Source organism: Nycticebus coucang, chromosome 3, assembly GCF_027406575.1.
Source record: "Nycticebus coucang isolate mNycCou1 chromosome 3, mNycCou1.pri, whole genome shotgun sequence".
NCBI classification, from domain to species: domain Eukaryota; kingdom Metazoa; phylum Chordata; class Mammalia; order Primates; family Lorisidae; genus Nycticebus; species Nycticebus coucang.
Genome location: NC_069782.1, coordinates 141,732,810 through 141,759,346, shown reverse-complemented (window position 1 = coordinate 141,759,346; position 26,537 = coordinate 141,732,810). Strand labels below are relative to the sequence as shown.

General features: G+C 38.9%; 1 protein-coding gene across 6 annotated transcripts in view; it reads right to left on the bottom strand.

Annotated features, from left to right (window-relative positions):
- The window catches only part of VTI1A (vesicle transport through interaction with t-SNAREs 1A), a 456,166-nt gene that overhangs the window by 189,459 nt on the left and 240,170 nt on the right, over window positions 1-26,537 (bottom strand). For 4 of the 6 annotated variants that reach the window (XM_053583706.1, XM_053583708.1, XM_053583704.1 and 1 more), the window contains 2 exons: window positions 25,105-25,175; window positions 23,921-23,982 (listed from right to left, as the gene is read on the bottom strand). In XM_053583706.1, the coding sequence (XP_053439681.1) occupies window positions 23,921-23,982; window positions 25,105-25,175 (133 nt within the window). Of the gene's footprint in view, window positions 1-23,909; window positions 23,983-25,104; window positions 25,176-26,537 lie in introns of all 6 variants that reach the window. The other 2 variants (XM_053583709.1, XM_053583710.1) reach the window with 1 other exon arrangement.

Sequence of the window (26,537 nt, the reverse complement as noted above, 5' to 3'; positions counted from 1 at the left end):
TCCTTCTTTGCAGGAGGCTGATTGGTAAGCATCTCCATTTCCAAATGAAAATAATGTAATAAAAGCCAGAGAATTTGATTAACAAGGCAAGTGTGCACGCAGAAAGAATGCTAGAGCCCAGACATGGATTTCATTCTAAAATTTAAAAAAGAATGGTATCTTGACAAAACATATGGTCAATACATTTTTTTCCCCAAAGCAAAGCTCAAGTCCTATTAAAGCAAAATTTTCGCTTAAAACAAAAATATCATAGCATGTACGGGCCAGTTTTGTCCATGTGGTAAAGTCTGATTTGATTCCAGCCCATCCAGGCTTTCTGGTCTGTGGTCTCCTAAAATGGTCGAGGATCGAGCTCTAGCTCCTGTCTACCTGGGCCATATTCTTCAGCAAAAAATGTGATTATGTCATGCTCAGCAGAGCGCAGAAAACAGGTTAAAGCAGTGCCCATACAGCACGTGAAGAGACCGCAAAGCCCAATGCACAGGAGAACAAGTGCTAAGGGAGGCATTTTAGGCACTGGATCAAAATGGTATTTGTTAAAAAATTTAGATCAATATGGGGATACACAGTTTGCTTTTGTAAGGTTAAGGTAGGGGTGGTAATTAGGTCCCTTACCCAGGAAGTGTGCAACATCCCATGCCATGTGCCCACTGGGTGGGAGTTTACCCAACCTCTTCCTTCTCTCCCCCTTACTTGAATTTAACGGAGTTTTCTCTCCTGAGAGCATGCAGTTGTTAATCTACTGGTTCTAAGTAAGTACTGAGTTTGTGTGGTATTTCTTTTTCCATTCTTGTGATACTTTGCTTAGTAGAATGTTTGCCAAATCCATCCCGGTTGTTATAAAAAATATGAAATCTCCATCTTTTTTTATGGCTTAATGGTATTCCATGGAATACAAACACCACAGGTTGTTAATTCATTCACGTGCTGAAGGGCACATGGCTTGTTTCCACATCTTTGCAATTGTAAATTATGCTGCTATAAACATTTGAGTACAAATATCCTTATGATAAAATGGCTTTTTTCTTTTGAGTAGATAGCTAGCAATGGGATTGCAGGATGAAATGGTAGGTCTACTTTTGGTTCTTTGAGGGACCAAAGAAGAGATACTTCTCTATGCAGATACTTCTTTCCACAAAGGCTGCACTAGTTTGCAGTCCCACTGCGAGTACAAGTGTCCCCTTTTCTCTACACACACACCAGCATCTGTTGCTTTGAGAATGTGTGATATGGCCATTCTCACAGGAGTTAGGTGATATCTCAAAGTGGTTCTGATTGCATTTCTCTGATATTTAGGGATAATGAGCATTTTTTCATGTATTTATTGGCCATTCATCTGTCCTCATGAGAAAAGTTTCTGTCCATGTCTTTTGCTCAATTTTTATTTATTTAGAAACTGAGTCTCACTCTATTGCCCTTGGTAGAGTGCTGTGGCATCACAGCTCACACTAACAGCTCTTGGGCTTAGGTGATTCTCTTGCCTCAGCCTCCTGAGTAGCTGGTACTAAGGTGCCTGCCACAATGCCCGGCTATTTTTTGTTGAAGTTTGGCTGGAGCTGGGCTCAAACCTGCCACCGTCGGTATATGGGACCAGCGCCCTACCCACTGAGCTACAGGCACCACCCTTGACCATTTTTTAATGGGGTTGATTGATCTTTTCTTGTTGATCTGCTTGAGTTCTTTGTAGATTCTGGTTATCAGCCCTTTGTCAGGTTCGTAGCATTCAGATATCTTCTTCCATTCCATAGGTTGTCTCTTTGCTTTGTTCATTGTGTCCTTAGCTATGCAGAAGCTTTTTAACTTGTTCTGGTCCCATTTATTTATTTATTTTTGTTGTTGCTGCTATTACCAATAGGCTCTTCTTCATACATTTGCTTCCTAGGCCGTTAAAAGTTTTCCCCACACTTTCTTATAGTCTCACGTCTTAGATTTGAATCTTTTATTTGTTGCAAGTTAATTTTTACAGGTGGTAAGAGATGCAGGTACAGTTTCAGTCTTTTACATGTAGCTAACCAGTTCTCCTAGCACCACTTATAGAATATGACTTTCCCCCCCACTGTATGGTTTTGTTTGCTTTGTCAAAGATCAGGTGACATTATGAGGCTAGTTTTATCTCTAGATTCTCTGTTCTATTCCATTGACCTATGTCTCTATTTTTATGCTAACACCTTGCTATTTTGGTCACTACAGACTTGTAGTACAGCCTGAAGTCTGGGAAAGTGATGCTTCCAGATTTGTTCTCATTTTGTAGAATCATGCAGGTTTTTTTCTAGTTCTATACAAAATGCAAAATTATATTTTCAAAATCTTTAAAGTATGACGTTGGTATTTTAATAGGTATTGCATCAAATGCTTTGGGTAGTATAGACATTTTAACAATGTTGATTTTTCCAGGCCATGACCATGATATGTTCTTCCATCTGTTAGCATCCTATGCAGTTTCTTTTCTCAGTGTTTCACAGTTCTCACTGTAGAGATCCTTCACATCTTTTGTTAAATATATTCCGAGGTATTTCATTCTCTTTGATGCTACTGTGAAGGGTATGATGTCTTTGATTTGATTCTTAGCTTGACCGTTGTTGGTGTATATGAAGGCTACTGATTTGTATACATTTATTTTATAACCTGAAATGTTGCTATATTTCTTTATGTATTACAGGAGTCTTACAGTTGAGTCCTTAAGTTTTCTAGGCATAAGATCATGTCATCAGTAAAGAGTGAAAGTTTGATCTCCTCTATTTCCATTTGGTTACACTTGATATCCTTCTCTTGTCTGATTGCATTGGCTAGGACTTCTGGCAATATGTTGAATAGTAGTGTTAACAGTGCACATCCTTGTCTGGTTCCAGTTCTCAGTGGGAATGCCTTCAGTTTTTCTCCATTCAGTATGACGTTGGCTGTGGGTTTGTCATAGACAGCTTCTTTCAGTTTAAGAAATGTCCCAGCTATATCAATTTTAAGTATTCTTATTGAAAAGATGCTGGATTTTGTCAAATTTTTCTGCATCTTTTGAGAGCATCATACATCAAAAACTATGATCATACCAAACAAGAACTTACCTTGGGGGAAAGACTCCCTATTCAATAAATGGTGTTGGGAGAATTGGATGTCTGCGTGTAAAAGACTGAAACTGGACCCACACCTTTCCCCACTCACAAAAATTGATTCAAGATGGATAAAGGACTTAAATTTAAGGCACGAAACAATAAAAATCCTCAAAGAAAGCATAGGAAAAACACTGGAAGATATTGGCCTGGGGGAAGACTTCATGAAGAAGACTGCCATGGCAATTGCAACAACAACAAAAATAAACAAATGGGACTTCATTAAACTGAAAAGCTTCTGTACAGCTAAGGTGACGATAACCAAAGCAAAGAGACAACCCACACAATGGGAAAGGATATTTGCATATTTTCAATCAGACAAAAGCTTGATAACTAGGATCTATAGAGAACTCAAATTAATCCACATGAAAAAAGCCAACAATCCCTTATATCAATGGGCAAGAGACATGAATAGAACTTTCTCTAAAGACGACAGACGAATGGCTAACAAACACATGAAAAAATGTTCATCATCTCTATATATTAGAGAAATGCAAATCAAAACATCCCTGAGATATCATCTAACCCCAGAGAGAATGGCCCACATCACAAAATCTCAAAACTGCAGATGCTGGCGTGGATGTGGAGAGAAGGGAACACTTTTACACTGCTGGTGGGACTGCAAACTAGTACAACCTTTCTGGAAGGAAGTATGGAGAAACCTCAAAGCACTCAACCTAGACCTCCCATTCGATCCTGCAATCCCATTACTGGGCATCTACCCAGAAGGAAAAAAATCCTTTTATCATAAGGACACTTGTACTAGACTGTTTATTGCAGCTCAATTTACAATCGCCAAAATGTGGAAACAGCCTAAATGCCCACCAACCCAGGAATGGATTAACAAGCTGTGGTATATGTATACCATGGAATACTATTCAGCCATTAAAAAAAATGGAGACTTTACATCCTTCGTATTAACCTGGATGGAAGTGGAAGACATTATTCTTAGTAAAGCATCACAAGAATGGAGAAGCATGAATCCTATGTATTCAATCTTGATATGAGGACAATTAATGACAATTAAGGTTATGGGGGGGGGAAGCAGAAAGAGAGAGGGAGGGAGTGGGGTGGGGCCTTAGTGTGTGTCACACTTTATGGGGGCAGGACATGATTGCAAGAGGGACTTTACCTAGCAATTGCAATCAGTGTAACTGGCTTATTGTACCCTCAATGAATCCCCAACAATAAAAAAAAAAAAAAAAGAAAAAAAAAAAAAAAAAACTATGATCATACATCAAAAGCAGTCCTAAGAGGGAAATTCATCACATTAAAATCTAGAAATCAGAAAGAATGTAAATCAACAATCTAATGAATCATCAAGGATTAGAAAAGGAAGAGCAAATCAATCTCAAACCCAGTAGATGAAAAGAAATAACCAAAATGAGATCAGAACTAAATGAAATTGAGAAAAAAAAAAAAGAATCATTCAGAAGATTAATGAAATAAAAAGTTGGTTCTTTGAAAAGATAAATAAAATCAATAAACCCTTGGCCAGATTAACCAAAAACAGAAAAGTAAGATCTTTAATAAGCTCTAACAGAGACAAAAAAGGGAAATAACAACAGATACCATAGAAATACAAAATATCATTACAGAATACTACAAAAACCGCTATGCCTCGAAATTTGAAAACGTGGAGGAAATAAAAACACTTAGATTCATATTACCTCCTTAGACTCAATCAGGAAAAGTTAAACCAATATCTAGCATCAAAATTGAAACAATAAAAAAGCTTCCAGGAAAAAAAAGTCCCAGACCAGATGGTTTCATGCCAGTATTCTACAAAACTTTCAAAGAGCTTGTACCTATATTGCAGAATCTATTCCAAAACACCAAGAAGGAAGGAACCCTCCCCAACTCCTTCTAAGAAGCAAATATCACCCTAATATCAAAACCCAGAAAGGACACAACAAAAAAAGATAACTGTATACCAATATCATTAATGAACATTGATGCAAAAATATTCAATAAAAGTCTTAGCAAACAGAATTCAGCTAAACATGAAAAAAAAAAAAAATTCATCACGACCAGGTAGCTTTATCCCAAGGATGTAAGGCTGGTTCAAAATGCACAAATCTATAAACACAATCCACCACATAAATAGAATGGTATTTTTGATGGTAGGAAGCTCCTAAAGAAAAATTCCACCTTTTGGTAGAAGTGTATTCTGCCTACATACATAGCTTATACTTTTCAGAAGCCTTAGAAAAACATGGTGAAACTGGCGATGTTCAAAAGAAAATAAGAACTTGGAAAACATATCAATGAGTTACATGAAAACTATGGAAGAACCTTGTCCTTTAAATAAGGTCCATTCTGCCCAGAGCATGGAATAGGTGCTCAGTAAAGAACAATGATGGTGAAAAAAAGTAGAAACTATGTTTTCAGGTCTCTAACACTTGGTCAAGCTTTTTTCCCCATGGTAGCCGTCAGGGAGGGATGGAGATGGCAGTTGTGCACAGCTGCAACCATGCTGTGAAGTGACCCAGGCCCCGCCACTAAAATGAGAACATTTCAAAATGAAAAGCAAAAATCAGAGTTGATAACCAACAGTTATCTGAATTACTTGCCATGTTTGCCTTGTAAAATGCTACCTCCCTATCTTTATTCAGGCTGCTCCCTTAGCCTAGAATCCCTTCTAACTCTGCCTGGGCAAGTCTTACTACTCTTTCAAGGGTCATTACAAATGCCACATCTTCCATGAAACCTACCCTGATTCCTCCAAGCTGGTAATAATCTCCCAGCTCTGGGAACTGTACCCTAGGTTTCTGATCAACGTCCATCTTGACTTAAAGTCTTTTCTCTGACACCACCTCTATGATTAGGATATCAGTTTCCTATAGCTAAGAATCACCCTCTATCCCTATATACCCCACAAATACCCTGTACATGTAGATGGAATGAATTACCATTTTCCTAATAATGCTCCTCAAGATAAGAGAATTAGTGGGGGAAGTCATTTTTACTGATATAAGTTAGACCAGTGACTTTCTTTTTTTTTTTTTTTTTTGTGGTTTTCGGCCAGGGCTGGGCTTGAACCCGCCACCTCTGGCATATGGGACTGGCGCCCTACCCCTTTGAGCCACAGGCGCCACCCTAGACCAGTGACTTTCAAACTAGTGTGCCAGGAAAGGATCTTAGGTGTGCCAAGAAAATTTTTAAAGATCATATTAAATTACTTTCAAATGAAGTTCAAAGCAGAGTAAGTATATTCTTTTTTCCACTGTTTTTTTTTTCTTTTTATCAACATAATTTGAGTGTGCCATGGAAGTTTAACTATAGGTTCAAGTGTGCTGTGAGATAAAAAAAAAGGTTGATGCTATACAGATAGTTGAAGGTTAATTAGCAGTATAACTATAAGTAGTAATGCTGCCAGTCTCCTTCAGAGAAGAAACTTTATAGAAAGTGGTTACATGTATTAGGTAAATAACAGGTCTTTATCTACAAAAAAAAAAAAAAAAGGTTGAAAAACACTGGGTTAGGCTTTTCCCATGAGGAACAGAGCAGAGAAATGAGGAACATGGGCATGGGTCAGGAAACCTGGCCTATAGGAGTGGAGCTTATATGTGGCTGCCATGCTCTGAAACACGAGCTGACAGGCCTCATCTTCAAGATGTGTTAGTTGACTCCAATATAAATGAAGGGGTTAACTTTGCCAGGCAGTATTTGGAATGGTCCCCTAAATCCTGCCTCACTATATTACGTAGAGGGACACTTAAACCTCAAAGAAGTTTCATCTAAAGAAACTGGCATGTGGAATTTCATTTTCCCTGAGGCTTCCATGCCTTATGTCAGTAAATCATCAATAATTAGATAACAACAGTTAAAACAGGACCACCCAGGCACATAGGCCCAAGGATTGAGCTATAGAAATGGTTGGTATGGTTCCTGTATCCAGGGCAATTTATTTATTAGTTATTATTTATTTGTTTTAGAGACAGAGTCTTGTTCTGTCATCCAGGCTACAGTGCAGTGGCATGATCATGGCTCGTTGGAGCCTTGAACTCCTGGGTTCAAGTGATGCCCCCACCTCAATTGCCTGTGTAGCTGAGACTGCAGACACATATCACTACATCCATCTACTTCTTTTGTGTTTTACAGAGATAGGGGTCACAGTATGTTGCCCAGGTTTGTCTTGAACTCCTGGCCTCAAGGGGATCCTCCTGCCTTGGCCTAGGGCAACTTTAAAAATCACCCCCATTTCTAGTTTAAAATGGTCCACAGCTCCTAACACTGCATCTATCAAAGCTCCTGTTCCATTTGAATGAAAAAATAGACAACGAAAATTGACACCACCAAAACTTATATCAGAAATAGCTTAAGCCTGGAAGAACTTCCTACTACAACATAAACTGAACTGGTTGGAAAAATACAAAAAATAAATTTATGCCAAATAACACCAAAACTTACATCACACATTGCCAAAGCCTGGGAGAATTTTCTATTGCTACAAAACTCAACCTGGTTGAAAAATGTATGCAGTGATTACTTTCTAAGTCTTCTCCTAGATACAGAAGGCATGGTTTGTCACAACCGGAAGTCAAGAAGCCATCTCTCTCATGAATGAACGCTGTAACTTCAAAGATATTTGGACTGTTGGCTTCTTTCCTCTTTCCCAATACTCTCTATCTTGTTTCTTTTCTGTGTGAAATAAGAAACTAGAGTTCCCAGGAAAAGAATAAATCAATAATTGTGTAGCTATGGGGAAAGCCGGGCACGGTACACTGAATCCTGGAAGTGTGGTCTTCATAAATCAAGTGCGTTTGTGTGTGGTGGTGGGGAAGCTGTGAAGGTAACGGTGTACACACAAGGGTTGAACATTTCTTGTGATAGAGTCAAGGAGTGGGTGAAGGAAGGAGTCCCATGTCATTCCAGAAAATAATCTAGAGACAAAGGAAATTAGGACAGAGTTGAGCATATAAAGCCTCCACCCATTTGCGGATCCAAGTCCAAGAAGATGTTTTGAAAAGAAACCAAACAAAAAACTCAAAACAACATGAGAGTGATGGAAAAAAGATGCCACAGAACAAGGGAAAGGAAACGACTTCCTAAAGACTCAGAGGAAGGACGCAATTGTGAAAATTATGTACTAAAGAAACCAAAACATGTTTTTGGAAACAGTTTGGCTTCCTCAGTAAAAACAGTAAGAAAGTAGAACCTCTATAAAGCGAGGCCAGAAACTAAAGGTAGGAACCTGTGAGACTTACAGAAGATAAAAGTGTAAGAGATGAAGAGATGGGTGAGATCCAGGGAAGATTTCAGGGAAACCAGTAGTATAAGAGCAGAATTAACACTCACATCATTAAGTGCAGAGGAGAGACAACAGTGCTGTGGATAAAAGGAGAGTAAAGGGAACAAAATGATTTTTAAGACACGACAAATATAGAAGATAGAAAGTAGAGGTCTACTGGGAGAATTCCAGGTGTTCTTGAAACCCAAAAAACTGAAACAGAAGCAATAAACTCTCCTGAAGGGTAAAGAGGAGTCTACTCTTCATTTTTAAAGTTCCTGTGATGTAGGCAAAATGAGTGAGAGATCTCATATCTAGAAACAATGGACTACTCAATTTCAAAGATTTGTAAAACCTAAACTAAGCAAAAAAAAAAAAAAAAAGAGAAAATCTATAAACATGTCAATATAGAGAATCATAAATTAGTACCTTTCTGCTACTCTGAAACAGAAAATGTCAGAAGACAATAGCTTAATATCTATAGATTCCTAAGAAGAGTAGTATCTAATATGTGTGTTTGTCACATATGTGCAATTGGTGGCAGCTCTTACATACAAATAAGAATATATCCAAATCACATACCTCTCTCAAAAAAATTACTAGGCTGGGACTGGGCGCAGTGGCTCAAGCCTGTAATCCTAGCACTCGAGAGGCCAAGGCGGATGGATTGCCTGAGCTCTGGCGTTCAGCCTAAGCAAAGTATGACCCTGGCTGTACTAAAAATCCCCAGAAAAACTAGCCTGGCATTGTGGCGGGTACCTGTAGTCCCAGCTACTCAGGAAGCTGACACAAGGGGATCACTTGAGCCTAAGAGTGAGGTTGTTGTGCTATGACACCACGACACTCAACCCTAGGGTGACTGAATGAGACTCTGTCTCAAAAAAAAAAAAAAATAAAAATGTTACTAGGCTGTGTGGGTGGCTTACTCCTGTAATCCTAGCATTCTGGGAGGCCAAGGCAGGAGGATCGCTTGGGCTCAGGAATTCAAGATCAGCCTAAGCAAGACTGAGACCCCATCTCTACTAAACAGCCTTGCTTCATGATGTGCTATAGTCTCAGCTACTTGGGAGGTGAAGGCAAGAGGATCACATGAGCCCAGGAGCCTGAGGTTGCTTGAGCAACCATGACACTACTGCACTCTACTCAGGATGACAGAGTGAGACTCTACCTAAAAAAAAAGCTACTCGAAGATATATCCCAGCTGATTACAAGACTAGAAAGTTAAGAATGGGTAAGTCATAAAAGAGATTCTTTTCAAGGAAATGGCATACTAATAAAATAATATAGTCTATGAATGATGATCCATAACATCAATATGTAAGTATAAGCTAGAAAATATTCTAAATGTTTAACATAAAGGAAATATTCTCATATTAACAGTTACTCAATACTAAAAGCATATACTACTACAAATAATGATTACAAGAGGTTTAAATGACATGGGAAAAGGCTTTCAATATAATCTCAATGCAAATAGAATATAAAATGCTTCTGTCACAGAGAAATAAAATACACAGAAAAAAATCCATATTTCATTTGTAATGAAATATGTCAAAACTTTAACAGCTGCCGCCTTTAACCAGTGTGATTATGAATAATTTTCTCCCTGTCTCTTTTGTCTTTAGACAGTTTCACTATGTTGCTCTCAGTCAAGTGCCGTGGCATCACAGCTCAGAGCAACCTCAAACTCTTGGGCTTAAGTGATTCTCTTGCCTCAGTCTCCCAAGTAGCTGGGTCTACAGGTGCCCACCCCAATGTCCAGCTATTTTTTTTGTTGCAGTTGTCACTGTTGTTTTAGCTGGCCCGGGCTGGGTTCAAACCTGCCAGCCCCAGTGTATGTGGCTGGCACCCTAGAAGCTGAGCTACAGGTGCCTAGTCCCTGTTTCTTGATAACTTTTTTTTTTCCCTACAAAATAAGAAGTTTTCAAAAACATTTATTATTAAAATAAAATTCTTTAAATTAGAAAAAACTATAATTTCAAAGACTATGATAAAATATCGAGGAAAGCCATATAATATTGTACATGAATCGTGAAAAGACGGGAAGGGAATACTTGCATCAATATGAGAATAGTTTGTGTCGGGATACAGGGTTTAAAGACGATTTTTTTCTTCTAAAAATTCCTTTAACGTTACTATTTTATTTTTTATAGGAAAAATGTGATTTAGAAAGAATGCCCTCAAATAAAACATGTTAGTCATATCTCTAATATTATGGAAACAAAAATCTTCGTAATGCCAGTAACCACATTCCTGCCTACAGTGTCCCAAAGACTCCTCGGGTTCTTTCTATCTTCCAACTAATTACTATGATTATCACACAGGCTAAGCTCTTGAAGGGCAGGGACTTTTAATGTCTTACACTCCATCCCCAGTGTTTAGGAAATCTCAAGTGTTTAAGAAATATTTGGCAAATGAACAAATGAATTGGGTAAGCAAACTATTTTACTTTCTAGGTACATCTTTTGGTTAAAAGATTCACCTGATTTCTGGGCGGCACCTGTGGCTCAAAGGGATAGGGCGCCAGTCCCATATGCTGGAGGTGGTGGGTTCAAACCCAGCCTCGGCCAAAAACCACAAAAAAAAAAAAAAAAAAAAGATTCACCTGATTTTTACAACATCTCTCAGGCTGAAAACTACAAGGATGCTTTGCTTCAAGAATTGTCATATTCATCATAGTTGCACGCTCTATGGAAATTCAGACACAGCCAAAACCTGATGTCATATTTTTATTTCTCTTTTTCCATTTCAAAAGAAAAAGCTGTAGTTAATTCTAATTTTCCTGTGGGTAGAGGGAAGGGGAACTTTTTATGTGTGTGAAAGAATGGCACCCCCCCACCCCCTTGACCCCCAGCCATCTGAGGACAGTTCCTCCCAGGAACACCTGTTTGCTCCAATTGAAGCCTGTCCAAATTGAGTCCTGGGGATCAGGAGCTTCCTCTTCAAATGTCCCACCATTCTACAATATTTATTCCCCACCTGTCTGATGGCCATGATAGCTTGGGAATGCTCCAGCCAGGGAAAGCTGTTTCTTGGCCCTAACATGGCAGAGCTAACAGCAACTAATACTTACCCAGAATCTGGTCAGGATCCACTTGCCCCAGAGTTCAAAAATGCCTCTTCTTTTCACAGTCTACCAGTATTAGCAAAAGTTCTTAAGGAGGAGGAGGTAAATAATTTTTCATTTTCATACCAACAGGCTGAAAAACCAAATTACACTCTTCATTCTTTGTTTCTTAAATTTGATTTTTGAGTTTCCACTCATATTTAACACTTTGTATTCCAATCATATTAACAGTTACCCAATACTAAAAACAAAGATTGGTAAATTAATTTTCCCAATAAGAAAACTATTAAAATCTAGAAGGTAAAATGTAATAAAAACAATCCTAAGCACATAATTTAAGATGTAATTCAGGGAAGGAAAAAGAGACGCCCACACCAACCTCTAGTTATAATAGTGAAATAATGTTTTATTTAAAAAATTCTAGCCATGAGAAACTGTATATTTGAAAAGCTTAAATAAAGCCTTATAAAATAAGAGACCTTTTATCTCTTCCAGATCCATGAGCTTGAAAATACTTTATCTATGCAATTTCAAGGCACATAAAAACCCCAGTGAATAAATAAAATGTTCTTTTTTTCCTTTATATAGAAGCTTTAAAAATTATCCATATAAATAGCTTGGCCTTGAACAAACAGATTGAAAGACCTAAAAGGTTATGGCTTCAAATCATGTATACAGAATGGAAAATGAATGCTTTTCTTTATTGGCTGTGCGAGTTTTCTACTAACTAAAATTCTATAACCCCATTTGATGAGAAAGATTTAATTGGAACACATGAAAAAACACAATATTTTTAAGTGATACACATCAAATAAATAATATGCCACAATAAAATCCACGTAGTTTGCCACAGTTCTTTGCATATATTCATGAATCACATGTCTATTACATATAGTCAATGTGAAGTATTATCTCAAGGCCATAAAGTTTCATAAATGTGTAATTTTAGCCAAGTGTGTGAAAATTTGCAATATTTTTCTAAAATTGGGACACAACATGTAAAAAGATTTTCCATAATTGTTTGTAAGTAGGTCTATTTAGGTCACTTCCAGATTTTTGTATTTGCTGGAAGAAACTCTTAAACTTCATCAAATTAAAAAAAAAAATCTCTCAAGTTTAAGATAAAGGCAAAATCTAAGCTTTTTCCCTGTCATCTCCTACAGTAAAGACGTCTCCCTTATAATGTAGTATAAGTTACTATGTATTGCTGTAAAATGTGTAAATTAGATATTAAACTGTATGGGAGTAGAGTTTTGAGTCTGTTGAAGTTCCAACGCCCAACATATTCCCTTTTATACAGTGAACATTAAACATTTGCTGTGGAAGAAATGCTGATTCTGTTGCTGCCACAATGCTGCTAAACACATTTCTGTGGCTAAAGAAAACCAGGGTATTGGGCCACGTTTTGCCCCACTTGGTGGAACAACCTTGGGCAAGATTCAACTCTGGCAGGTCTAAATTATAACACAAGGATAACAATGATAATACCAACTCTAGTAAAACAATGCACTTAATTGTCTCTTATAAACCATAAGGCCCTATGTAAATTTTAATTGTTACAATTGTCTTTAAGGATTCATCGTTGATAAATGGTTTGATTTCCCAAAGAAGCCATCTCTGAATTTTCAGTTTATTGCTGAAGTTTGTGGACAAATTCAAAATAAGTGCTTCTTGTAGGCCAACGCATTTCAAACGTACCAGTTTATCAAAGTAAGTAAGTGGCACTTAGCTAGGAAATCGGACACAGTTCTCCAACAATGTCTCCTATTTCAACTTTTTTGGGAGGTGGTTGTAGACTCTTGGAAATTATATGGAAAGTAAATAGAAAGTTCCCAAAGAGATGCATATAAATACATACACACACAAATTTTCAGAAAACTCCTGTGGGTTAAGCATCTGTGGAGCCCACCCCAGGATGGACATCACTACCCTGTGGCTTGTGATAGAGAATGTGGTTTCATGAAAGCACTCGGGGACCTGATTCAGACATCTTTAATTGATTTGGGAATTAAAAGATGGATAGTTTCTTTGCCCTCATCCTAAAATCATTATGCCATTAGAAGATGAACAATGGCTTTCTCTTTTGTAAAGTATAAACGTATAGGGAACTGGGATACTGTTCTTTCATAATTCTGCTTCAGCTCCCTTTTAAAAAATTAAGTCAAATTTATCATCCTGGAATTTTCCCCATTGATATTCATAGTTCAGTTCCAAAGTTCGTCACATAACATTGCAAAAGAAGTTGCTAGCCTTTTAAAAAGGATATTGAGGTTAAAACAAAAAGATGATGCTTCCTATCATGTCAGCTTCTGCCTTGTCAAAGAATGTTGGAGTTAATTTTAAGTAAAAGAATGAGAACAATCTCAATACTAGCAAGGTGGCCAAACATTACAATTTAAGAAGTATTTCAATTATACTTCTGGATATTGAATGTATTTCTTAACAGTGTATTTTTATTTCTCCATAAAAGAAAAGAATTCTTTCTTAATACCTAGATGACAAATTCTCAAGATATACACAGTTGTTTCTTATTATGGCTTCCCTGGAAAACATTTCTGGGAAAGCACAATTCCCAGCCACTTACTTTGTTTACAACAGACAAAACTGCTTGTGTGGTATAAATAGGAGTCTGTCCTAAAATGCTGCTGAAAAATAAAATGCAACCATGAAAAGGGGCAATTTCCTGCCCAAAAGGTGGCTTAAAAAAATTCGTAGCTACTTTAGGAATAGTCCTAAAGTATAAATAATAATTATCAATTGCCGCATAATAAAAGACTAATTTTATAGAAAAAACCCCAAACCCAAACTAAGCTCCGTATTCCAGAGATGCTCTCAGAATCATCGGCCCCAGAAAGTTTCCTTCCCCTGCAAGATTATGAAACCCCCTTTGTCCTCTTGCATTTGTGATGTATATCTATAACTCGCCCTTGTTTGTGCAGATAAGCCTCGCCTTGTCTCCCTAACTGCACTTTCAAAAGCAGATTCACAGTTGTTTGACTTTTGATCTGGGGAGCAGCTCGCTCGACCACCTGCACTGTGCATGAGCTGTTACTGAGCTTGCTTTGTCCCGTCTTTTAACACAGCAAGCCTTTTCAAATTGATGTGTGAATACGCTAATTTACAATGTGAGTGTTCAAACAAAAAATATGGTGGTGGTGGTGCTGGTGGTGGCAGCAGCAGAAGAAGGAGAAGGTTTGTGGAGGGAGAAGCCTTAACCCTCAATTTATGAAGTTCAGATATTGTTCACTGTCTCTGGCATTTAATGAAACAGATGGGCTAAGGCCTCCCTTAACTTACAATGGGGCAGACAGTGGTGTAATGGTGTGGGCCCCTGGAATTATAAATTGTTGTTTGGTGATGGTGTATGTTAATAAATAGCCATTTACAAGAGGGGGGCCGAGGGCTCCATTACTTGTTTATAAGGAAGGCCCGAGGCTCCTTGCTTAGAGTTAACAACTCAAGGCTGTGTTCACAGAAGGCATTGATGGTGAAGGTAAAGTGCACCCTTCACACTCCCTATTGCATTAGAGGATGGCATGTATCCAGGGGAAAAAAGGAAAATCATAAAAGAAAAGTAATGCAAGAATTAGGTCAAATTGTGGCTCACAATAGAGAAGAAGATAAGATGCTTTTCTATTATGATTAAATAATGGACAGAAATATTCTTTTATTGTGAAGTTACATATTTTATCTTTGAATGAGCATGTTTACATGTAGCCAAAGTGTAATAGAGACTTCAGGATTTCAACTAAATTTTACCCCTGTGAACCTAGATAGCAACTTTGAAACTAATTTTAGCCATTCTTCCAACAATTATGTATCAATGGGGCCTGTGTCAGGGCACTGTGGCCCTGAGCTAAATGTGAGAAGGTGCCTGACCACAAGCAACTTACAGTAAAGAGGCCTGACCTCAGGATCCTGGGAGAACCGGTCCTGCGGAACTTCCCATTCTCTTACAGCAGAAATATGGCAGAAATGTGCTGCATGTGACCACTAACCTCCACTGACTGTTTTTTTGATAGTTTATCAAGGGTCCATCTTGTAGTAAAAGGCTACACGCAGAGTCAGCTAAGGCTATTTTTGTTTTCTACTTAGCTTTCAGGTAGGACATTTTAAATATACCTAGGAATCTGTATAGGAGTTTGTTGAAAGTCCATACTTTGGAGGTAGTAAAGTGATTCCTTTTATTTTTCTTTCCCTGTATTTTCTCACCTATTTATTTCAGCTGGTTGCACAATCTGGTAGAGAGCAGGGAAAAAATATCGTTTTCGGGATGAGGTAAGAGGTAAGAATGGTTTAGCACAGCAGTCCCCAATCTTCTGTGGAAGACAATTTCTCCGTGGAACGGTAAGGGTGGGAGTCTGATAGAAGCAGAGCTCGGGGGTGACCCGAGAGACAGGGAGTGGCTGTAAATACAGATGAAGCTTTGCTCGCTCACCCCACTCACCTCCCACTGTGTGGCCCAGTTCCTAACAAGCCACAGACCAGTACTGATCCACAGCTCTGCGGCTGGGGACTGCATGTCTAGAAGAAAATTAAGATGTGGTTGCTAATTATTGCAATACAAAGTAGATGACGTTAGTGCCCGTGAGAAGCGCAAAGGGTCAGAGTAAAGACAGATGGCTTCTGGCTGGGAGAACGATGAAGGCTAGGAGGAGAGAGTGGTGTAATCCCGGGATCCAGAGTGTAGACAAAAGTTTAGCTAGAATAATCTGAAGACCACATCTGTTACTGTTGGCTAACCAATGTATCTCCTCTCCTACAAGGGACTATGCCTCACGCATTCTGTCTGTGCATTCTCTGCATAGGGTCCCATGTCTGAGCATCAGATCACAGCTTAATAGAGCTTTTACCTAACCAGAGGCAACTGAATCAATGGGTCCAATGTACGAGTTATGTGGGAACTACTGGGAAGAACAAATTACTGTAGTCAACGGGTATCACTGAGTGGCTGGCAAAAGCTTTGTCTCTCCAAGGTGAAACTCTGACAAAGGATGGAACTCACCCATGAGAGATCTGGCATAAGAGAAGAAAAGAGCAAGATATGGTAAGTTGTCTGCTTCCAGGGATTTTTCCTACTGTGCTGACTGTCCACCGACAGTCAGACAACCATTCTGGGTGTGCAGGCAATTGTTTCTGAAAGCACTGAGCAAATCCTACCAGATTCCACTATTAGGATTGCCTGCCATGGTTGCACCCGAGTACCACAGGAGTCCCCAGCTGAGGGTGTTCTGAAGGAGTCCTTCAGAGCTGCTTTACTTTTGAGCATGGACTGTGTGACATTAATCAAAACTAACAAGACCAACAATGTGCAGCAGAAGGGTCTATAATCCCCCTCACCCTCCAACACTTGATAAGTATCAAGGTTGGGAAATTCTATTTTATATCTAACTCTGTACCATCAGGAGCCTTGTTCTTATTGGAGAAAACAGCCTCACTTTTAATTATTTAAATGAAATTTCTGCTTATGCATCAAGAGGCATGTGCCTTGGTGGGTAAGAGGTGGGTTCTCGAGTTAGCTTTTGGCCAGAATCTCACCTCTTGGTACCTCAGTTTCCTTGTTTGAGAAGTAGTGATAACAACAGTCCCTACCTCATAAATAGACCCTGGTCCATAATAAGGTTTCAATAAATGTTGAAATGTTGGTTATTATCACCACTGTATTTTTTTTTAAGCCTAAGAACAAAACTAAAAGCAAAATGTTAATTAATAGTTACCTTAGGTTGATAATTTTTTTTTTTTTGGAGACAGAGTCTCATGCTGTCCCTCTGGGTAAAGAGCTATGGTGTCATAGCTCACAGCAACCTCAAACTCTGGGGCTTAAGCTATCCTCTTGCCTCAGCCTCCCAAGTAGCTGGGACTACAGGTGACCGCCACAACACCCAGCCAGTTTTTCTATTTTTAGCAGAGATGAAGTCTCACTCTTGCTCAGGCTGGTTTTGAACTCTTGAACTCAAGCACTCCACCTGCCTCAGCCTCCCACAGTGCCAGGATTACAGGTGTGAGCCACTGTGCCCGGCCCTGGGTTGATAAATTTTAAAGTGATGTTTTGAAATTTTATTTTTCCATCAAAGTTTCCTAGGATGTTTTTATAAAACTAAAAATTAATAATAATAAATCCCATCCATCCTTCCTATGTCCCTGTTGCTGTAAGTGCCACCATTCTCCTCCCCCTCTGGGACCCTCACCCAGTCACACTTCTTGAACTGCCATCGAGTGTGGAGAGCATCACCCTCATAATGGCTGCTATTTAGTAAAAGTTCCCTCAATTCTTAAAATAAGAGACATACTATCTGCCTTATAGAGTTATCATGAAGATGAAACAAGACAAAGTATGTAAACTATCCAGGACTGTGCTGTCACCGAGGTGGTGTAAGATTGGGCATAAGTTGCAGACTTTTGGTTGTTAAAGGATGCAGTGGAGTGTGGATTCTGGATTTCCTGGCCAGTAATATGAGAGTGAGCATGGGAAGTGGGAGGACTGACATGGGACTGCCAATGTTTAGTACCTACAAGTATTTACTTTTCTGTATACTACAACGATGAACTGGTTTTAGGGAATTGTTTACTTCAACAATTATTTCACCGAGAAGAATGGAATTATAACAGCAAATAACATTAAAAATTGCAGGAATATACTCATCAGTTTCATCTTACTCTTCTGATTGTACCCGTAGCTGGTGAAAACTGGTTCTGATCTCTGAACTGGCCTTTAGGAACCTTGTGTAGTATGTTCAAAAGAGCAAGCCGAGTTCATGTCCTAATTCTGTACCATTCCGCATAAGTGACTCCGGATAATTTACTTAACATCACTAGGCACAGTTAGCCTCATGTATAAAATGGGCATACATGACACCCCATATCCCGGGGTGTCAAGGATTAAATCACATACCATTGTTTAGAGTCACACACACACCCCCCAGGGCTCAATCAACACAGCTGATAGTTATCATTTACAATAACTTTCAATGCTGCATTCAAATGTCTGACACTAGACTAAAATTCTATGTTTAAAGGCACAAAAATCTTATTAAAGAGAACCACATGTAAGGAAATTGAAAGCTGTTCTTTAGTTTGGTGAAAACATCACCCATGTTGGCCTTAGAAAGGTCATAGGACAAAGGCAATGAGTCAAGTGTATAGTAATAGATGTACTAACAAAAAGAACCAAGATTTTGAAAACATTTTCCCTTTGTAGCTAAAGGGATGCTAAATCTGTTAAGTCCATAGAATGTACAGCAAATTCAATCATTTTCTTCTAAAGGAAAAAGCACTTGATTAGAAGCTGAAGAATAACTTAGAGGTCAAATTTTGCTACATTAATTTCAAGTCAGGGCCCATGGTCATTACTGGTAAGTAAAACGTGCCAGGAAGGAGGAATGTGATAAGCAGAGAAAAGGGCTAGGAGAGAGAGAAGAGAAAACACAAATGCTGGGTACTGCGGGAGTAGAGACCCTTTCAGCGCATAAAAACGAGAGCAAATTTCCAAGGACATTTTTCTCACAAGTCCTGAAAACTATGTTGAATTTTCAGACATTGTAATAAGAACAATTAAAATACAACAAAATGTTTCCTAGGAAGAAAAGAACGAGTTTTTAAAGAAGCTTACACATCTAGCCATTAGCACATTTAGGAATAAATCTGTTTAGTGAAAAAAAAAATTATATTCCTACAGCTTACAGATCTTGCATTGGCATTTCTGGTACACAGACCCTTCGCAATCATCCTGACAGTATATTTAAGTTTTCCAGATGTTTTCCTTGTCATTCTACCAAAGCAAGAAGACTATGTTTAAAATGTAAAATGTGACAGCAATGACAGGTGGCAACTATTCTCTTGATTGGTTACTAGTAACTCTAACAAAAATACATGGATTAAATATTTAATACCATTTAATGTTATTATCAAAAGACCTCTCAGCAGGTCCGTACATAAAGAAGTCACCATATTCATGCTGAATGGATATACAAAATTCATATTTTGGGGTGGTGCCTGTGGCTCAAAGGAGTAGGGCGCCGGCCCCATATGCCGGAGGTGGCAGGTTCAAACCCAGCCCCGGCCAAAAACTGCAAAAAAAAAAAAAATTCATTTTTTGAAGGAAACACTCTGGGGTTTGTGTATGCATGTCTGTGTATGTGAGAGGGAGAGAGAGAGAAAAAGAGTAAATAGTTTGAGCAAAATATAGGTAGTGTAGGGGAGAAAGGAAATTATTTGATATTGTCAAACAAGAAAGGTGTTTTCTTACAAATGTCATCTATGCCCTTTCTTTCGTAAGCTTCTCTCCACAGTGTATACAATGTATAATTGTTGATAAGCCAACATAAAATTGTAAAATATCTTCCAAATTTATGTCAAAGGAGCTCTCAAACTATAACTTGGTTATATTTCTGAGGAATCCTTCAGATTTAATTTAGAAGCAAAGATACTATTCCTATCAATTATTAGCTCTTCAGAGGTAGAAGGAAACAGGATCATGACTTTTTCTCTAAAACTCTTGAAATCTTTATTTTCATTTTTACTTATTGCCAGTACTGTTCAAACTCATTAGACTTCCTCTCAAATGTATATACCACACACACACAAGTCCGTACATGTGAAGAGAAACATTTAAGCCTCCTAGTGATGCCGTGATACGTTCGGACAACCAATTATAATAATCAAATTTTGTGAAAGTCAATAAAAATACATTTCTGGGACCCAGTTACCACATGAATGGTCATTTGTTTCATGGTCATTTTCATTATTATCTGAATTCCGTTTTATTTAAACTGTCTGCAGAGTCAGGAAATGAGCGTTTTGTCCCTAGGAGGCTCTCCATCTTCTATCAGGACAGAAAAAAAAATGACTTTCCAGAAAGTCCACCATAGCTGCATTCTGATGTCAAGTGTTACTACTGTAATTGTGAATGGAAAATTTGTTCCTTTGTTTTCTTTCTTTTGGTAATATAGGGTAGTTACATGAAGAATAAATTTTCTTTATGGCCAATCAGTTGCCATCTCACTAAACTAGACACTGTGAGTCTCAGTGTTTTCTGCCTACCTAAGTTCCTTTCAAAATGAATGTTATGAGTCCATAAATCATTTTCCATCTCCCTAATGTTTTTCTAACGCATTGCTTTTATAACTACTTAAATACTAGTTTTTATCAATAATTTCTTTTCCTGGTGTCCTTAATGACAACAAGGATTAACTGCAGTGCAGAATCTTCATGCTTCCTCAAAGATTTGATAATTTTGTGAATTACCATGGTACATTTTTATGCACACATTCACTATTACTCTGAAGTGCTGTGTAGGCAAGGATAGAACTAGTCTTTATTTTCAGATCCCTAGGCCTGGTATACAGGCATTAAAAATTTACTGAGGAGATGAGTGAAGCAGAAGAAAGAAAAAAGAGGGCGGCGCCTGTGGCTCAGTGAGTAGGGCGCCGGCCCCATATGCCGAGGGTAGTGGGTTCAAACCCAGCCCCGGCCAAACTGCAACAACAAAAAAAATAGCCGGGCGTTGTGGCGGGCGTCTGTAGTCCCAGCTGCTCGGGAGGCTGAGGCAAGAGAATCGCGTAAGCCCAAGAGTTGGAGGTTGCTGTGAGCCGTGTGACGCCACGGCACTCTACCGAGACAGTGAGACTCTGTCTCTACAAAAAAAAAAAAAAAAAAAAAAAAAGAAGGAAGGAAATAGATTTTCTCCCTCTTTGTAGTTAATAAAAGCTTAAAAATCATAACTGGGATTGATTATTTAGTGGCTGCTGGATTTTATAGACTTCATTTTTGTTGCTTACTCATTTTCTCCATCTGCTTGTGGTCAGTCTTCAGATTACCAAGTGGACACACACGGTAGGTAAGGGCACTGGGTTCACCTGTCTTCACAACAGACCAATCACGAGTAAAATGACCCCAACAAGGGCTGTTTCTGTTCATTTTACAAATTTAAAAACAATCCAGGCTTAAAAAACTTAAAACGACCTGCAATCTTTCTTTCAAATTAAATAATTCCTTGGTTTGATATATTACAGAATATGTACTCTCAATGACACAGAATTTATCACATGAAAATAAGCCGACGCTGTGCACAGGTAAACACCCACCTCCACTGCACACAGAGGACATTCCTTCCTTTTATACGTTTGTGAAGGTGACAGATGAGCCCATGATTCAATATTACAATGTTCCTTAATTCAGAAGCGCCTGCTGACACGTTTCATAGCTATGCACTTTCGGTAAGAACGAGAGCAAGAGGATGCGGCTTTTCTTTCTGAAATAAAACCTTAGCAGCCCTGGAAGCAAATGTCATATGAATGGAAGGGCAGTTATAGAGGAATCAAAATCAGAGGATTAAATAAAAGACTTTGGTACATAAATGCTGGCTCTGATTCTCTTGAGACTGCTTTTCTAGGGGATTACCAAAACAAGGAAGTAAAGAGGTTGGTAAAAATGTTTGTGCCTTTTCCCAAGTCCAAAATAAATTGTATAACATATGGGATAGGAATTAGAAACTGAAACAAAACCACCACCTGCATTTGGTCCCCAAAGACCCAAAGAGATTATGACATTGATTAGAAATACCTAGATTTCTTGGCTGATGGCAAGATTCCCCGCTGTGTCTAGGGAAAACCAGTACCATACAAAAGAGCAGGCAAACTTAAGAGTCTCCTTGGTTCCGACATAGAAAGATGATGCCCATGGGGGTAGGGGGAGTGTCTTTATACTCTAGACACATCCCAAAATGGGATGAGTCAGTGATTGACTGAGTTTGCCTACAAAGAGAACCCCAAGTAGATTTCCCGAGAGTAATTTTCTTCTGTAAGCTTCTTAAATGACTGCCTTAGTGTGACTTCCCTACAGAAAGCTCAGTCAGAGGTTGCAGAAGTTGTTTGTGCTTCACCTTCCCTAAATGACTTGCAAATTTATTCAAACATTACATGAGGAGATGCTCTATTTGTTGAAATAACTGTCTGCAGTGTCCTGCGCTAAAGGGTGAGGTACATCAAGCAGAAACACGGATAGAAACACATTAGTTTCAAAACCCATAAATCCTTATTTGAATCTGCCAACCTGAAAGCCACCAAGAGGCTGAACAAACTATTTTTCTTAAATGCTATGTCTGATTAAGCCATACCATTAAATGACAGCTGAACTTTAACATTAATATGATATTATTTAAATAACCACATGATTTTTTTTTTTTTACCCTAAAAATGATGAATGATTTCTGGACAGCTCAATTGACATAAAGCAGGGGGACTCTTTAATGAGATTTGACAAAATGGAGACATGCAGACTATTCGTTGCAGCTCATGTTGCAGGAGCCCTCCCTGGAAAGCAAGAGAGGTTTTCTTCCCCCCTTTCTTTTTTATTGTCTATAGGCACTGAAGCATTCCTTTCAATCGTCACTTCCCTTCTGTGTGAGTTTGGAGTTTTTCTTAGGTCATTTACTTATTACGCTTAATCAGAGAATGTGATGGTTTGTGGTTCTGAGTTGGGTCTGTGTGTCCAGGAAAAGGACAGGCAATGAAGCCTTTCAGAGGCAATGTAGCTGATGAGGTCGGCCTTGGCCGCAAGTGTCCCAAAAGCCTTTCGGCTTGCCACTGGTCAAGGCGATAGGGAAAGCACGTTGGCCTTGAGGACTAAAGAACCGTTCATGTAATTAGTTTGTATACAATAAACCTTTCACAGAGCAAACATATTTTTAGCAAATTGTTGTATATATATAGATACATAATCAGAGAAGACATTAGATATTTCTAAATAGCTGTCGCTACAGTATCAACTTTAAAGCAGATTTTCTTCTTTCAAATTCTAATTCAGCTACGGCCATTCTCAAAATTCCTCGTTCACTTTTTCTATCTACAGTTCCAAACTGGCAGTCCTGCTGGGTGACAGTCTTCTTTGGCAGATTCGGAATGTAAAATAACTGCACCTTGAATACACCTAGGAGGATTATTACCTACACTCGTTCAGTTCTCTCTCTCACCCGTATGTTTTCCATCAAAGTTTAAACATAAAAAAATCTAAACATTTGCTTTCTAGCACATATGAATTCAGATTATTCAAATAATCTTGAATTTTATAAATCATCTTTAAGTGTATACATAAAATAAATGTTTCCCCAAACAGCATCCCTTACAGAAAGGAAGATAAAGCGACAGAGGGCAGAGCTAACAGCAAGCGCACTCCTGATAACGGCCAGGCTGTGTTCCCTCTAAGGAGGGGGCTCCCCAAACAGAAGATAAATCACACTGCTCCTGCCATGGGGCCTTCCCCGGGCTGTAAAAAATGCTTCATGTTTAACCCCAATTTTTCCCATAGCTTGAGGTTACCCCCTAGCTCAAGCCTTCTCTCTAACCTGTATTAGTATGTGTCCCTTCCAAACAAGAGTTAGTATCAGTACTCCTTTATTTCAAAAGGGTCTTGATACAGGCACTAAGAGCAGAGGCTTCTGGCTTGTAAAATGCAGCATTGTGACTGGATGCAACAGTTTTTAAAAAGAGAAAGGAAGATAGGTCCCTACCTTGCTCTTACCTTCGCAACATCCCCGTCAGAATCCTGGAGCTTTTCCCCAAGTTGGCATCTGTTTCCCGAAGCTGGAAAGGGAACAGCAACATTAAAACAAAACAGAACGATGTGCAATTAGATTTCTTCTAATGGCAAGCAACAACTTACTTCCGATAGAAAATTCAAACAATGAAAACGCTTAAATAACACAAAAATACATACATTCCTGATACCTACGCACACTACAAAAATCCTTAGATTCTGAAAATGACATGTGAGAGGTAATCCCAGGAGCTTTAGAGTGGACAGGTGAACTGGATATAAAAGCAAGGGCCTCACAGGCTGACAATAGTTAACACACATCCGATAATTCATCTCCAGTTTAGGAATGTTCACAGTCTTTTTTTTTTTTTTTGTAGAGACAGAGTCTTACTTTATGGCCCTCGGTAGAGTGCCTTGGCATCACACAGCTCACAGCAACTCCAACTCCTGGGCTTAAGTGATTCTCTTGCCTCAGCCTCCCAAGTAGCTGGGACTACAGGCGCCCGCCACAACGCCCGGCTATTTTTTTTTTTTTGGTTGCAGTTTGGCCGGGGCTGGGTTTGAACCCGCCACCCTCGGCATATGGGGCCGGCGCCTTACCAACGGAGCCATAGGCGCCTCCCTACACAGTCTTAAAAATACAAACACAACCAAATGAATTGAGGAAGGATAAGATCTCCGTATTTTTATAGCTTTCCCTCTGAAAGATTGCCGCTCTCCAAAAGCTCCCTCAAGGACTTTCTTCTCAGCTACAGAGTGGGATAAAAATCTACCTGGGCGGCGGGGGTGGGTGGGTGGGGTGGGGTGGTGGTGGGGGGGAGGGGGGCGCGGCACCTATGGCTCAAAGGAGTAGGGCATCCGCCCCATATGCCGGAGGTGGTAAGTTCAGGCCCAGCCCTGGCCAAAAATTGCACACACACACAAAAAAATCTACCTGGGGCATTCCAGGATAGAAGTACAGATTCCAGGATGGAAATCAGCTTCTTTTCTCTCCATCTCACTCTCCTTCTTTTTATTCACACAGACTTTACGCCCTCTTCTCGCCCAGTCATGTCTATGCGTACGCACGTCTAGCACATGTGATTGTTAACATGTGTGTCCCAATGCCTTTTACTTGAAGTCTTCTCATTTACCGGATATCTGAAAAAAACTGTATCACTTATGCTTACTCTTTCACGTGCTCGCTGTATCTTTTCTCTGTCGTGACTGAGGTTTTCCAACATCTCCTGACCAATTTGCTCTATGAAAAAGAAAATTTGAGTAAGGAAAGATGATATGGGGCACGTGTGAGAATAAATTTCAAAAGTTGAAATGTTAAAGCAGTCTTCATATATATATATATATATACATACACATTAGATACATATTTCAATTCATGTACTTGAAAAATATAAATGGGATTTGATAAATTTACCTATTTATCTTAAATGTGATTAGACATTTGACCCATGGAACATAACTAACATGGCAATAATTATTGAGAGGTGATGTGATTTTTCCCAGGCCATTCTTGCAAGTTATCAGCAAAGATAGGCAAGTCCAGGTACAATGGTCCATTATTTTGTCATCATGGAATTTAGTCTTTGGTTTCTACAGGTTATAGGGAATGTTAATCATTCCGTTCTACCTCCTCCATTCACCATGGTACCATTTTGCATATGTTAATCAGTCCCCATATAGAACAATTTTGATTTTAAGTAATCCTGTTTTCACCTACTGCAGCTTGTTGGTATTAGAGCTATCTCTAGGCTCCTGCACTCTTAGGGGTAAGGGCTCTTTTAATGTGTCATCAGCTTCTGTACATACTTGAATAAGTCATGGTGAGGTATGCTCGTTAATATGTAGTTGAGGATGGCTCATGCTGGAGATAGTGCTTTCACCTGGAGCTTCCAAACATTTATACTCCTACAGGCATCTTAGAACAGTCATTAAAAAGCTAAGTTCCAATGAGGTTTTCCCCTGCTATGATCATCTCACTTGGCTGGCATTAAGAGTCTCTCCTCCGACTGCAGACCTTCTTACGAAACAGTATGTCTAGACCTTATAAATATCCAGTTGCCTTGAAGAATGTTTTTTCAGACTCATTCTCCTTTACCTGAAGGTGTCTTGTTGTACATTAGTAGAATGTTAATCTGTCGCTCTTAAATCTTGGCAACTTGTTTGACTTCCGTATCCTCTATCTTTTTATTTTTCCCTCTTGTATTGCCTCTTTACCTACAACAACAATCTCTCTGGCTTATAAACTTGTAGAAACATCGAAGAAGCATCTAGTGTAATAATAGCAAATGATTTAAAGAAGTCATGAGGAAATCACTATAGTAGTTATTTGCCTTGTATATGTACACTGACAAACTTTTTAGAAGGATACCCGAAAAACTGTAAGAACAGCCCTTAGGCCATAGGGAGAGTTTTGGCTATAAATTCACACTGCTTGAGCAAACATCCCAGTGCAGACCCTTATTAGTTATATGGCCTCATGTAAGAAGAGTTAGGTAACTTCATTGTGCCTCAGGTTATGAAACGGGAATAATAATAATCATAGTACTATAACATGGGGCTCTTCCAGTGTTCGGTGAGATAATCCAGTTAAAATATTTAGCAC